The following is a 14,601-nucleotide window of genomic DNA, read 5'->3' as shown; positions in this document are numbered from 1 at the left end:
GTGGTTAGAGCATCCCCGTAGAGGTTCAGGCCTTGTAGCAGAGCCCAGTTATCTGCATGTCTTCCCCTCTTTGCCCCACTTCAACTCTCTCTCCAAATCTGTCTAATAAACTAAAAAAAATGCCACACACAAAAAATACAGTGTATAAATATTTCTACTTTGTATGTGGGACTCAGCTTTAAGGTGAGCACAGAGAAACTGTCGCCTTTTCATTTGACTTTATTTAACCTTGAAAGATCAATTGAGGGGTGACCCTCTTTTACAATGAAGTCGAGTTTTACAAATACACAATATACAATACAAATACACAACCGTTTACGAGGAGAGAAAAATACAATTAAAACATTCCAAAATTGGAGAAGAACATTGCTTAGCCAAAACAGTTACAGTTTATGTGGGGCAGATTAAAAATAATGTCTAAACTTGTTAAAATATATTAATGTATTTATTTAAATTTTAAGTTGTAAATTGTTCCAGGAGTCAGGGGCACTAAAGCTAAAAGCTGTTTTACCAAGCTCAGACCTGGCGTAAGGAACATATAACCAGAGGTGGGCAGAGTAGCCAAAAAATGTACTCAATTAAAAGTAAGTTACTTTAAAATTATAATTAAGTAGAAGTAAAAGTACTCATAAAAATAATTACTCAAGTAAGAGTAAAAAAGTATGCAGTCAAAAGACTACTCAAGAGTACAAGTAGTCTTACTGAATTACTCCGGATTTATTTTTGAAATATACACAGCAACACAAACGGTACAGAATAGACACGAACATAATATAAAACAGCAATGTTCAAATAAAGATATGTTAAATAACATCCTTTTAAATAAAACAATAAATAAGGTCTTTAAAAATCAAATGAATAACCCTTGAACTCAAACAATAATAAATTATAATTATTTGCCAAATGAAATACATCACCCTTCAAATAAAATTATAATAAATTAGGTTTGTCCAAAATTATATTAATTAAAACCAATACACTTATAACACTGTTGCAATTGTTTTGCACATACACATTTTTAAATTAATTCCTACAATATGTCACAGGCCCTGAGAAAATGATCTAGGTTGTGTTTAGCCCCAAAAATATAAAATACACAAAATTAAACTTCGTTACACATCAAAACCTGCTGGCACACTCACTTAACGTATGAAACTACAGAGAGGCTGAAAAAAAAGAGACCACTCTCAGACTCTCACACAGCCAGACAGGGGCATACAGGGAGAACAGGACATGTGTCAAAGAAGAACAGTGTCTCTGTAATTGCGAGTGTGTGGAAGTCTAGGTATCAATGTGATTGTGAGTGTGTGTGTGATTGTCATTGTGTGAGTTTGTGTAATTGAGAGCTTGCCAGTGTGTGAGTTTGTATGCGAGGCCAGGGGTGTGGTTATTGCTCGTCGGAATCAGCGGTTTCTTCCATTTTCTCGACTCGCCCAGATAGTCGGTAAAAAGTGTTGCACAATGTTGTTTAAAACAAAGGTGACAGCAGAAACCGTAAAACCTGCCCTAAAACCGGATTGGAAAGGGCTCAAAATGGAAGCACTGGCTAGAAATGTTTTTAACTGTTCATTAATAAAGTGATTCTAAAAAAAATTATTTTCAACAGACGGACGAGAAAACGGCTTTTAAAACATTCAAACAGCCTGTCTCACTCACTGTGCCCATACTGTTTATCAGTGTGCTGCTGCTGCTAGGTGTGTCACATGGGCCAACAAGAAGAGGCTCTGAACTGTTTCCAGCTCTGGGAAACACATGAATGAAAGAACACCAAAGCGTTCCTTCCTTTTGTCCACCAGATGGCGCTTTATTCCATCAAGCCAAACACAAGGCGCTGCTCCTGCAACAAGACGCAGTGGGTGTTTCAAAGAAATCCAACCAAGAGATTTTTGCATCATTTCAAAGTCATGGATTTCTGTTGAACAGGTTCAGGTTTCACACACGCACGCACACACACACACACACACACACACACACACACACACACACACACACACACACACACACACACACACACACACACACACACACACACACACACACACACACACACACACACACACACACACACACACACACACGCACAGACACACACTCAGTATATGGACTGTTATCAGTGCAGTTTCATCAGAAAGTGGGAAGGGCCACTTGTGAATTTACTAATGCTACACACACACACACACACACACACACACACACACACACGCACACACAATCTATATACAGGTCTCTCTTGAGAATGCGAACTGGTGTCTCAATGAGATAACCTGTATAAAAAAAAATTAAACAAAAAAATAATATGTATAAGTATGCTCCAGCCTCACTTACACACTACACTGTCAGGTGCATTTCCCATTTCCGGGACAAATCTTAGAGAAGACATTCATGTGTTTTAGGATACACTTCTGTCTCTCACTATACTCACTCTGCTTTATGAATAATTCAAGCAGCTGAGGCTGTTCTAGGTTTTCGCTCGCTGAATAAAAATAAAAGTGACGGAGATTATGAGTTTTCTTCTTTTTTTCTTTTCAAAGCATCGCATGCCCTGACTGGACAGCAATTCTGGATTGTGTGTGTGTGTGTGTGTGTGTGTGTGTGTATCTCTGTCTATGGCTGAATTGCTCTGTTTAACTCATTAATATGCAATTGTGCTTCACTTTTGAATTCTTGAGCAGTTCCCAGATTTTCTCGTAAAATAGAAATTATGTCCAATCATATTTCAGGAAAATGAATACGAAGTAAAGTGGTGGTAAATTAATTCACTCAAGCAATGTGTTTTGGGGCACTTGTAATTGAGTATTACATTGATGCTAATTTACTTTCATTGACAGTTTCATCTGAGAGAGAAAGAGGCCTTTTACAGCACTACCTACATTTATCTGACGGCTCAGGTGTGTTCATTTAGCCTACATATTAAAACATGGATAAAATGATCCATTATTATACATGAGTCAATAATATTGGTATTGATTGATAACATTGAATACAATATTAATAATATAATTCACTACGGAGCCATTCTGCATAATCTGTGCTTTGATGTGTTTGATGCCACACGTAGGTTTTGATTTCTTATAATTCTTTACTTAAATATATTGTAAATTATATTTTTTTTTTAAATTAAGAAAATAAATGCAGTAGCCCACTTTAACATCATGTTTTTTTTAAATTGGGTGTTACTTTTGCTTCACTAAATTTTTTGAAAACTTCTTCCACCTTAAAAGTTTAATTCGTTTTTTTTTACAGACAATAACAGAGAACATCACATAGAGAACACACACGCACGCGCACACACACACACACACACACACACACACACGCACACACACACACACACACACAGAGTTTGAACATCATAGCCTATAGCTTTAATGATAACTGTTAAAAAAATTAACAAGCTGATAGCCACTTGAAGTGATCCAGACCAATATTGATTCTACTAACAATAGACTACTGTCCACAGGGGTCCATCCGGAGATACCTGTGATTGTTTCAATGGATTAGGCTCCCACTGACAGACCCCCCCCCCCCCCCACACACACACACACACACACACATACGTTTCATTAGAAAGGGGGAGGGGCCACTCATTCTTTCCTGTCGGGGGATGCTGATAGATAAGTATGAGACCCCCTGCAAGAATGCGATCAGATTGGGGTAAAGCAGTCATTGTGTCGCCTTCCTTCGACCGAGTCAGAGACGCTCCAGCAGTATGCAGCCTCTCATCCTGCCCGCTCTCCTGGCATCATCACTGTGGACACTCTGCACAGGAGCAGGGGGTAAGTCTGCTTTCATCCATAAATATGTCAAACAAAAGTTGCTGTTATATGGTGAATGTATTTTTTAGAGCAGTCTTCTTGCCACTGCGCAGGTCCAAAGGTGTTTAGGGTAAATGGGATGATTACCTGAACAATAAGATATTTCTCTTCAAAAAGTCTGTTTTCTGAACAATGTCTTATTATGTGTTACTTATATTTTTGATATCTAAGCATGCGCTTGATATGCTTTATCAATGATTAGTTATTTCATCCAGCACTGAACTGGGCTTTCATACATCAGACATTTTCACAAAGACACCAACAGGGAGAATGTTATTCATTTTTTTAATACATTTTATTCATTTTTCAAACCTTGACACTCACTCACTTTATTCAAGAAGAAAGTTAGAACGATGCTGAATCCTTCCTCAGTAGACCCAAACCATTTTTGGGGATAAACATTCTCCAAGAACAAAAAACAAAACCCGCTGTCCCCATAGCAAATAGATTCCTTCCTCACCTAAACAACACCGAACCGTCGCGCGCCGCACACCTGCGCTGTTACTGTCCATCCTCCGCTTATCTCAAACTTGTGTTCGTCACCACTGAGCTCCCACTTCAAGGGCATGACTGGTAACATCAAGCTGAACCAAATACACCAGCGGGTAGCACTGAGCTGAGATCCTCACTGTGCCTTACTCTCCCTCTCTTTCACCCTCTTTCTCTCTCGCTCCCTCTCCTCGAGCTCCTCTCTCTCTCCCTCTCTGCCCCCTCTCTCCATCTCTAACCCTCTCTCTCTCTGTCCCTCCCTGGCCCTGCCTCAATGTCTCTGTCTCTCTCTCTTTCTCCCTCTATGTCTCTGTCTCTCTCTCTCTCTTTCTCCCTCTATGTCTCTCTCTCTCTCTCTCTCTCTCTGGTGCACCTGCTCAGCTCCGCACTGAGCCAATGACAGACGTGGTCGTCCTCGTTGCAGAAGAGAGACGCGTATAGCTGCGCAGCGCCAATGTCTACGAGGTGTTAATTCAATTGTAAAGAGCCGCCAGGTGTGGCACCGACACTCTAAATGGATTAAATTAACACTGACTGACTTGTCTTGTGCCATTGTTTAAGCATTGGACTTTTAGGCAATCTGGAAGAAAAGTACACTGCTCCCCTTGTTCTATTAATTCCACATACATATAGGCCCCATGTCCTACAAAGCGGATTCAAGGTTGGCGTTGTTTTTAGTTTGGGGCTACTTATACTGTCGTGATGTCGAATTAAGCCATTAATAGACGCAGACAGTCATTTAGAATAAATGGAGGAGAGAATGTATTTGCTGCTTGATCACAGTCTGCATTCTTACATCGCTTTTAGTCCAATAATACCCCTTTACTGGCAGTTGTTTGTGCATAATATGCATAATATAAATGCAAACTGTGGGCATAGGCCTAAATGATATGTTTTAATTATTTATTTTCTACGAGTTTGAGATACAGCGCCTAATGCCTCATTTGGTGTATCCATGCGCCGCATATAAGCAGCAGCACCCTGCTGGTAACTCTGTGGATAGATTTAATGCCGAGCTGCACACAGTCACGGCGACTAATGGGAGAAACGTGCTGTGGGTTTGAAACCGGATACGATTCGTCAAATTGTCTTGTTTTCGCGCAAGTGTCGCGCATTGCCCTCCAAAGACATGTAAATGAAGCCAGTCCTCCTGTTGTTGAAGAGACAAAAGACCGAGAGTGAGCTTTGAACATGATGGGCACAGGGACTGGCACAGCACGGCAGAGTCTCCATCGCTCCACTTTTCTTTTGAAGCGACAGTGTTTGTGTGGGAATGCAGAATCCACAGGCAGCGCACAGTTTACGTCTGGCTCTAGTCCGCGCGCACACTAAACACAATGGCATGAAAAGATCCACGGGCTCCATATGCTCACTGTGTCTTGGGTCTCTCCGGTCGACGCGCAGGCAGACGTGAAACTATTTGTTTTCCTTTCGCCAGCCTTTTGTTTCCTCATTGACAGATTCCTCCGTTCGCTCTCTTGGCCGAGCTCTCAGGTCCATTGAAACCCCATTCATAGATGGTTCCTGCGCTCTGAGACGCACAAAAGATCAAAGCCGAGCGCCGATTGGTCAAGGAATGTGCGGACAGAATTCTGATTGGCCGGGATGAAAACAAGCGGAAATGAGCCATATAATCGATGTTTGTGCTTTTCCAGACAGGGATGCGAGAACTATTCAGATGCTTTACTTAGGCTAATTTAAGCAGCGACATTACACTGTAAGAAATGCTCTTGATTGCAACATTTAAAAAAAGCTGTTATATCTGTTGATAATGCAGCTTACATTCTATAACTTATATTCTGAATGAGAAATCAAATAAGAATATATGGTGGTATAAACGGGAAATACTCAAGTGATTTACAAACACTTTCGATTTATAAGTACGGGGGCGCCCTTAGCTCAGTTGGTAGGGCGTCCCCCCTGGGCCGGGCCATCTATGGGCCGGGCCCAGCAGCAGAGCCGGGTTCGATTCCCGCCCGCGTTCGTTCTCTGCATGTCACTCCCTTCTCTGCCCCATTTCACCTCTGTCTCTCTGCACTATCAATAAAGCATAAAAATGCCCAAAAAATATCTTAAAAAAAAAAGATTTATAAGTACATCACATAGAGCTTTCCACCCATTCTCAGAGACCAAACACTGTAGATAATAGGCTACTGCTTGGCTGATTTAAACTTTTTATGGGATCAGTTTGTTTTCACACAGCCACCGTCACTGTCCTAGAGAAGGCTCTTACTGTCAAGGCCATGAGTGATGACACACAATATTTTACTATCAGAGTTATCACATCGTACTTTTTGTATCAACACACACTGGAATGGTCCTTTATGATAAGATAACTTCCTATGATAAAGATTTCTGAAGACAGAAAGTCACACATTTTCACAGCTACCAGCTGGCTGGTAGACCAGGTACTATGTGAGTGTGAGTCGAGGTTTTAAATACATCATAATCTTAAAATAACCTCAACACCCTCTAGTCATAGAGTTGTAATGTTACTAAGACCCTGTTTCCACCTGGCATTAACATCTGACTTTTTGAATCTGGTTACAAGTGGACAGCTCTCAGTCCGTGTGTTCCCACTTGTATTTTCAAATGTGACTTCTCTGTCTACTTGTGATCGGATTCCATTTACCCGCGCTGTATTTAAATCAACACGTTCATCATTTCCGTTTGCATTGGTGTTTTTAACCGGTGGGGTTCAAACAAGTAAACATACAGGGCTGTACAGTGCCACAGTTTTAATCGCATTTGCTATTAAAATGCATTACATGCGAAGATAATTACCAGTCTAGGTTGACGAGATATGCTACTGTCTCATTTGTGGACACAAACCACATTCGTGTTTCCACTACCAAATGAATGCGAACACATCGGACACAAGCGACGTAAACCACCTCCGAATGTGGTTTTTGTGATCCGATCTCAATGCGTCTTGAGAGTGTTCTCACCTGTAGTTAGAGCTGTATTCATGTGATCGGATCACAAAAACCACATGTTAATGCCAGGTGGAAACGGGGTCTAAGTACATTGACTCAAATACAGTACGTACTATAAGAGTCTGTTGTACTTTAACTTGTATATTTTCTTCTCATGCTACTTTATACTTCTACTCCACTACAAGTCAGTGGGATGTATTCTACTCTTCACTCTACATTTATCTGATAACTTAAGTTACTTTAAGAGTGATGATTTTTGCACATGAAACATTGAGTTTATAAAGTACTGTACCCAACAGTATGATAGGCCAACAAGCACATGAAACATAATCGTTTTTTTAATGCAAACATGCCAAAAATGTCATGGTTCCAGCTTCTCGTATTTGAGGACCTGCTGCTTTTCCTTTGAATTATTTTAATATTTACTAAGCAAATAATCAGTATTTTGCAGTTCCATACAAAATGAGCTCCACTTAATCACATAATAAAAAAATAAAAAATATATATTTACATTGATACATGAGTAATAACAATCTAACACATAATACTAGAACAGTCCCATCTGCATACTTTGACTCTTAAAACATTAAGTCAACTTAAAACAGACGTTTAGAAATAAACCAAAGTAAAGAGCATGCCTTTAATATACTGGGACACGTATAGTGAATGATGGGTTAAGGTTAGGCGTTGAGGGCCCCTCCAAATGTTTGGCCCCCCTGCTGTTTATTTTCAGTCCCCATAATCATTCAGGAGCAGGAGGAAAAAGGATTTAACCAACATGGCACAGAAACCAAGAACTACATTCCTACACAAACACCGGGAGAAGCCCGTCTTACAACAGAGCGCGACTCCTTCCCCGCTTTTATTTTTTTTCAATGGCATTTGTGTTTATCATAAATATTTGATTTTTGAGATAGCTGCAGATATTTGTCTCCCGAGCACAGGGTGGAAACGTGCAAACCCAATTGTGAAATATTAATAAACCCCTTTAGACATAAACACGTGAGAATGGGCCTGGGACCCTCGCTGATGATGCAAGAGATTGGCTGTGTGTTTATTCTGATAGCACGGAAAGATAAAGGCACAAACGCAAACTTTTTTTTTTGTGACTAAGGGAAGTACAATTCCTGTGTATTATTAGGGTTTTTTTTGTTTGGCCGGGGGAAATGCTGCAGACTTGAACAAATAGGAGAACAATTCACTGTTTGCGCTTTCGGAAATCAAATAAACTATTATTGAAAAAGTCACATTTGTAAATACACATCAAATCGAAAATGCCGGTCAGTGTCTGTGGCTGAGAAGAAACATCCTATTCTGCTCCCACAATTGGCTGAGGCTTGTTGGTGTGTCACTCAAAGGTTAACAATGCATGGAACTGACTGATAACTACCCTGCGTTCTAATCCCCATACTTTCCTACTATTTAGTATGCCAGAAAAAGATTTAGGATGTCCTAATACATGCACATCAATTGTAGTATGCTGAAAATACATACATGCCCAACTAACTCCAATAGCATTATAGAGTATTCGTCTTTATTTTTGACATTTCTCGACATAATGAAAAAAATATCTTCCTTATCTATTTTTTTTTCTCTCCTGTGGCACTAAAACTCTTCTGTACTTTAGTATGTAGTGTAGTAAAAATAAAGTGAATGTGATTTGGAACACAGGGCTAGTGTGTGCTTCTGCTTTCAATGATTTGCTGTTCACAGTCACATGACCAGACAGAGCCGTGTGAGCGTCCTGTCACTGACAACCTTGTCTTGATCAAATTGACTTCACTGTGTTTCAGATTGGTGCTATCAGTCCCAGTTTACCTGTGATCACCAGTGCAATGGTAAGCTTAGGCCTACTTCAATACAAACGTGTATATATTTATATTCAACTTTACAAAAGCAACATGCTTCACAAATATATACAGTACAGTAGGCTATATATATACAGTGTATATATATAGATTGTGTATCCAATGATGTAGACAATTAAAAAAGAAGTAGTCATCTGTACCATGATATTCTTCTGTGCTAGAAGAATATCATTACAAGTTCTGAGAAATGCTTCAGTGCTTTTTTATTTTGTCTCGTTTTAGCACCGGAGAAATGGAACATCGCCAACAGCAACTGTGCAGGAAGGCAGCAGTCGCCCATCAACGTGGTGACCAGAAAGACTCTGAAAGACGAGCGGCTGACTCCCTTCCAGTTTGACAACTACCAGCAGATGTTCACTGGTACAATCAAGAACAACGGCCACTCAGGTGAACACAGTTTCCCTTAAAAGGTGCTGTAAGCGGAATGGTCAGTTTAGCTAACTTCCTGTCAGTGACTGCAGTTAGCAGTCCCCTCCCTCGTCCCCTCGTCACCACATTAATGCATTGCGGTCTTCAAGCAGCGAGTTATCTAGCATCATCTCAGATCCATAAGTGTGATAAAACATGATAAAAACCATCAAAACAGACATTGGGAAGGATTTTTACCTGCTCCGCCATTGTAGGCGCTTAAACAGTCACCCATCTGTCGCTCTGCACGTGTACCGGCAGAAAAGTTTATTTGCCGATTACATGCAGAGCGGGTGACTGAGAGATCGGGTTTATGAAACGCACACACTATATAAGTGATCACTGTATGAATAAAGAGCAATTTAACACTTATATTAACATAAACAAATCGCTTACTTCACCTTTAAATGATCACAAAGCCGTCAGTGCTTTGAAGCTGTTGGTGTGAACTCTCTCTCTCTTTGCTCTCTGTGGCTGATCTCAGTTCAGGTTGGAGTGCCTCACCTTAGCACCGTGTCAGGAGGAGCCCTGCCCACCAGCTACAAGGCTGTGCAGTTCCATCTGCACTGGGGCACCAATGGAGGGCCAGGCTCAGAACACACCATCGACGGGGAGCAGTATCCCATGGAGGTAAACCTTAATGTTACAATGGAAAACACACACACACACACACACACACACACACACACACACACACACACGGCCACTCAGCTGATAACAACTGATGTGTTAATGTGGATCACATGACAGCAGCTGGACATATGTACAAAGGCATTAAACAGGCCATAACAAGTTACTGTTTTCAGTGGTTGCAACCTTATATTTTTATCGTAGATATATATTATTTTGAACTTTTATAACCAACATGTACTATTTAAAATGCATTAATATTTATCATAAATAATACTTCAGAAAAATTGACTTTACGGATGTTGCAACTGGTGTTACAAGCGATCAATTCCTTTTTGGTTTGGTCCTGTTCACTGTGAGATAATCACACACATTGATACTTGACTTTGTGGTAACATCAGACATATTTCCTCCACAGCTTCACATTGTTCACATGAAGCAACATTACCATGATCTGACAACTGCCCTATCTGACCCCGAGGGAGTGGCAGTCCTCGGCTTCTTCTATGAGGTAGCCATCTTGGAATTATATATGGTTGATACAAAATGATCAGAGAAATGAATTTAATTTAATTTTTTAATTTTTTTTCCAGAGGTCCAATAGTGCAAACCGAAAGTATGACCCCATCATCAACGCACTGAGAAGCATCAAAGCTACAAGTGAGTTTTTAAAGCTTCCCCTTTGAACAAAAGCTGTAGTCTTTTTACTACGCTAGCTGTTGTTCCTGGGTGAGCGTACCCATTAGCCTGGCTCTGCCCGCCTACCTACTTCCGCCCAAATTTAATTTTCCCTTCAGTAGTTAGTCTGGGGCTGCGGTGAATTTCTCAGCTCTAGCTCTGGAAAATTTCTGGCCGTCCAATCAGCGAACAGAGCGAGTGGCTGAGAACGATGCCGTCGAAGTCGCTCTCCAGTTTCAGTTGAATGCTGCGTTCCTTTATAGGGGAGAACGGGGTAATTTGTCACACGGGTTGGTTGTCACAATCGTTATATCTCGGAACCAGAAGGCGCTGTGTGTGAAATTTTGGTATGTAAATATCCAGAATTGGGATCAGAGGTCACCTACATAGTCTTCCTTGGAGTTAGACTGCTGAATTTGAGGTGAGACGACTGTTTGTGTTTTTCATGTCAAATTGAAAATATTTAGCTCCTCAGTATTTTTCTTCTAGGCTTATACACAATGGGTTTATAACAAAACACTTGTTACCCATACAAAGTGTGAAGGGTAAACTATAGTTTAGATTGTTGTGAGCAAGCTAATTAGTTGTCAGATGGTTGTTGGCCTTGATGCTAGCAAGAAATTCAAGTTGGGGTTGGTCGTCACATTTTTTGGGGGGTTGGTTGTCACATGTTATCTCAAGGCTGCAGCCAGAAAAGGAACCCAATAACGAAATAAATTGTCAAGCTGTATCCTCACTGACACTCCAGAGAAGGAAAGAATAGAGCAGGAAAAGGCAGCTAGCATGCAAAAGAGAAAAGGGCAACCAAATCAAAACAACCCAGTGCATCCCAAACTAGACCAGCTGCCAAGGCTACAGTAAGTTATGTAGGCCTATTTGTCAACTTGACAATGCAATTAAACTTTCAAATTTAGTTCTACTTTCTTGCCTTCTTTTTAAGATGATTCCCATTAAGATAACATTGTGACAAACAACCCCATAGTGTTTGACAACCGACCCCTTGATGGGGTTGGTTGTCACAATGTGTAAGGGTGTCTTTGATGATTAATTTCTTCTTTATTACAATAAGATAGAAAAAGTGAGGGGTACACATTTCAAGCCAACACCTTAAGCTTCAATTTAATGTAGGAATGACTATTGAAAGATGTTTAGGTGATAAGCAATTCTCACTAGAGTAAAAAGTGTGCCTACTTACCCCGTTCTCCCCTACTCCGAACTCGGAGATTTTTGACTTGGTAGTTCCGAGTTCCGACCTGTCTGTGTTCCAGTGCATCTGCTCGGGAAAGTATGGACGCCTACAACCTTTCTCATCCAAATAACTAAACGTTAGGCTCTAACACGTTACCGTTGCCAGGTACCGGTAGATCCATAGACTACAATATGTAGTGAAGTCGGAAATTTCCGAGTTCCCAGTACAACTGGAACGCACCGCCAGAAGCCGGCTCATGACATACGTCACGACCAAACGTTATGCGATTGGTTGGCTGATCCAGAGTGGCACTGGGCAGATCCAATAGTTTTAAACTTCAACAGACACCCGCCTCCAAGTGAGTGAACGTTTGCCAAGTAGAGCAGTTCCAGACCTTCTGAACAAATGAAATGATGTACGATGGTCTGGTTGGACCAGGCTACGTACCCATGACAAAGGCATAAATAAAAACATAGACAAATAGCATTCTTTGCACTGATGGTCTCGTTTGCTGTTACATGTCATTTATTATCATCAGAGGGAAAATGAGACTGTTTCAGCAATATTTAAAAATTCCTCGTAGGACCTTTAAGTTCCATGTAAACAACCAGGAACATGGATCTTAAAGCAGTGTTGGTGCCTTCATTTCATCTGTGGCTTTTCATGTTCTCAGATGGCAACACGTCTCTGAACTCCGTCTCCCTGGCACAACTCATCCCATCTGAGCAGAACATGACGAGCTACTACCGCTACAAGGGCTCTCTCACCACGCCGGGCTGCACAGAGGCCGTCATCTGGACACTGTTTGAGAACCCCATCCCTCTGAGCATGGACCAGGTTAGGAAATAAGACCAAAACAAATACCTTGTCTGTCTTTTGATTAAAAAAAGGTAGAGTTTTCAATTTTCCATTACTGCAGCCATTGGGAACATTTTCCTGAACAGTATTTTGGATGCCTTAGTGAGAGTACCCATAGAACAGTCTAAAATACCTCTGAGATGATTGTGGGTTGACTATGCAACATTTTCATTAACAATAAAAATATAGAGTCACACAAATGTATTCCGACTCAGTGATCACTTCGGCGCCTCACTAGAATGTGTGGTGGGGTGTTGAACCTGAACCTTAAACCAATAACAGAGCATGGGCGCTCCCATTGCTGCCACGGCGCTCGTCCAGCTCTCCCATGGAAAAGCACATTGAGACGCAGCCTCACCCAAGTTCCTTGACTAGGGTTAGCTTTGGTTGGCTGGCTCAGTGGCTAACACACTGATATGTACTGTATGTCTAACTGGAAAGTGTCCTCCCTCAGCCAATTTCCCATTAGAGGCGGAGGGGCCTGCATGCGTGCCTTTGTATTTTACAAGCTCATGTGTCTTTTTCTACTGTAAATTCTTCATCTGTAAAGTTACTTGTAATTTTTGGTTTTCAGACGAATGTAGGGGATTAAGCTGCAAAAAGAACTTCATTAATTCACTTAAGTACAGTTCACGAGTAGAAGAACTTAGTTATGTTCCAGTTACTGTTCCTGCATGACCATTACACAGGGTCACAGGGTCAGTCAGATTGCTCCTTGATGGATATTTTTTTTTCCAGAAACTGAAGCCTCATGTTTGCGTTTATCCTCTTCTTTCCTTTAAGCTGCGAGCGTTCTCTGAGCTCAAGTTCCACGATGGGAAGTCTATGGTGGGGACCTTCAGGCCGGTGCAGCCCCTGAACGGGAGGCAGGTGTTCCGGTCGGGGGCGGCGGCGGTGACCCTGGTCAGCTCAGCCCTCCTGCTGGCCGCAGTCACCACGGCCTTGGGCCTGTCCAAACCCAACTAGAGCCCAGGCATCCCCGCACTGCACTGCGCCGGTCGCTACCTTACAACACCAATGACAAAGGCGTTCGACACATTGCCTTACGAAAGGTGCTGTAAAGCGTTCCATCAGCGCTCATGCATGCATAGTGAAGCAGTTATAGGTCTTATTTCAGCATTATGAATGTGCCATAAAGCAGGTTACCAAGCACACAAAAAGTGACAAACTAATTCAAATTCAACACCAGATCCCTTAGTCATGGCCCAATCCTCCACGCATCATCTTATAAACGTTCTCACACACGCACACACACACACACACACACACACACACACACACACACACACACACACACACACACACACACACACACACACACACACACACACACACACACACACACACACACACAGTGATCACGGTACACTTTAGACCCCTGTCCGCCTGGTTCAATGTCAGGTTAATTTAGTCTCTGCTAATGTCAGTGCTAGTCCCCGATGTCAGCCCCATGACCTGGCACGTGATGTGCTGTCGTTCAGTGGAGCATGCGAACTGCACAGAAAGCTATTATTAGAAGAACTGAGTCACAAAAGAGCAAGCTCCATTTCAAAGCCAGCGGTCAAATGAGTCAGCAGTTTGGCTTTTCTATTCCCAGTCCCGGAACACACACACACACACACACACACACACACACACACACACACACACACACACACACACACACACACAAGCGCTACGGCCAGGTGAAATCCCGCACGGACACTCAGTCAGCAGTCAGTGTTGGGAAG

At 41.6% G+C, this 14,601-nt stretch overlaps 1 protein-coding gene across 1 annotated transcript; it reads left to right on the top strand.

The window, feature by feature from the left end:
• Nucleotides 1–3,638: 3,638 nt before the first annotated feature.
• ca4a (carbonic anhydrase IV a) lies at nucleotides 3,639–13,837 on the top strand (the record flags this gene model as incomplete). The annotated part of the gene is given in 9 exon segments (XM_080040746.1): nucleotides 3,639–3,698; nucleotides 3,701–3,776; nucleotides 9,034–9,078; nucleotides 9,331–9,495; nucleotides 10,001–10,146; nucleotides 10,565–10,657; nucleotides 10,740–10,806; nucleotides 12,687–12,850; nucleotides 13,655–13,837. Coding segments are annotated over 9 exon segments (999 nt in total).
• Nucleotides 13,838–14,601: the final 764 nt, after the last annotated feature.

The sequence above is a fragment of the Ammodytes marinus genome (assembly GCF_949987685.1).
Source record: "Ammodytes marinus genome assembly, chromosome: 14".
Classification (NCBI taxonomy): domain Eukaryota; kingdom Metazoa; phylum Chordata; class Actinopteri; order Uranoscopiformes; family Ammodytidae; genus Ammodytes; species Ammodytes marinus.
This window is presented reverse-complemented; position numbering and strand designations above follow the sequence as displayed.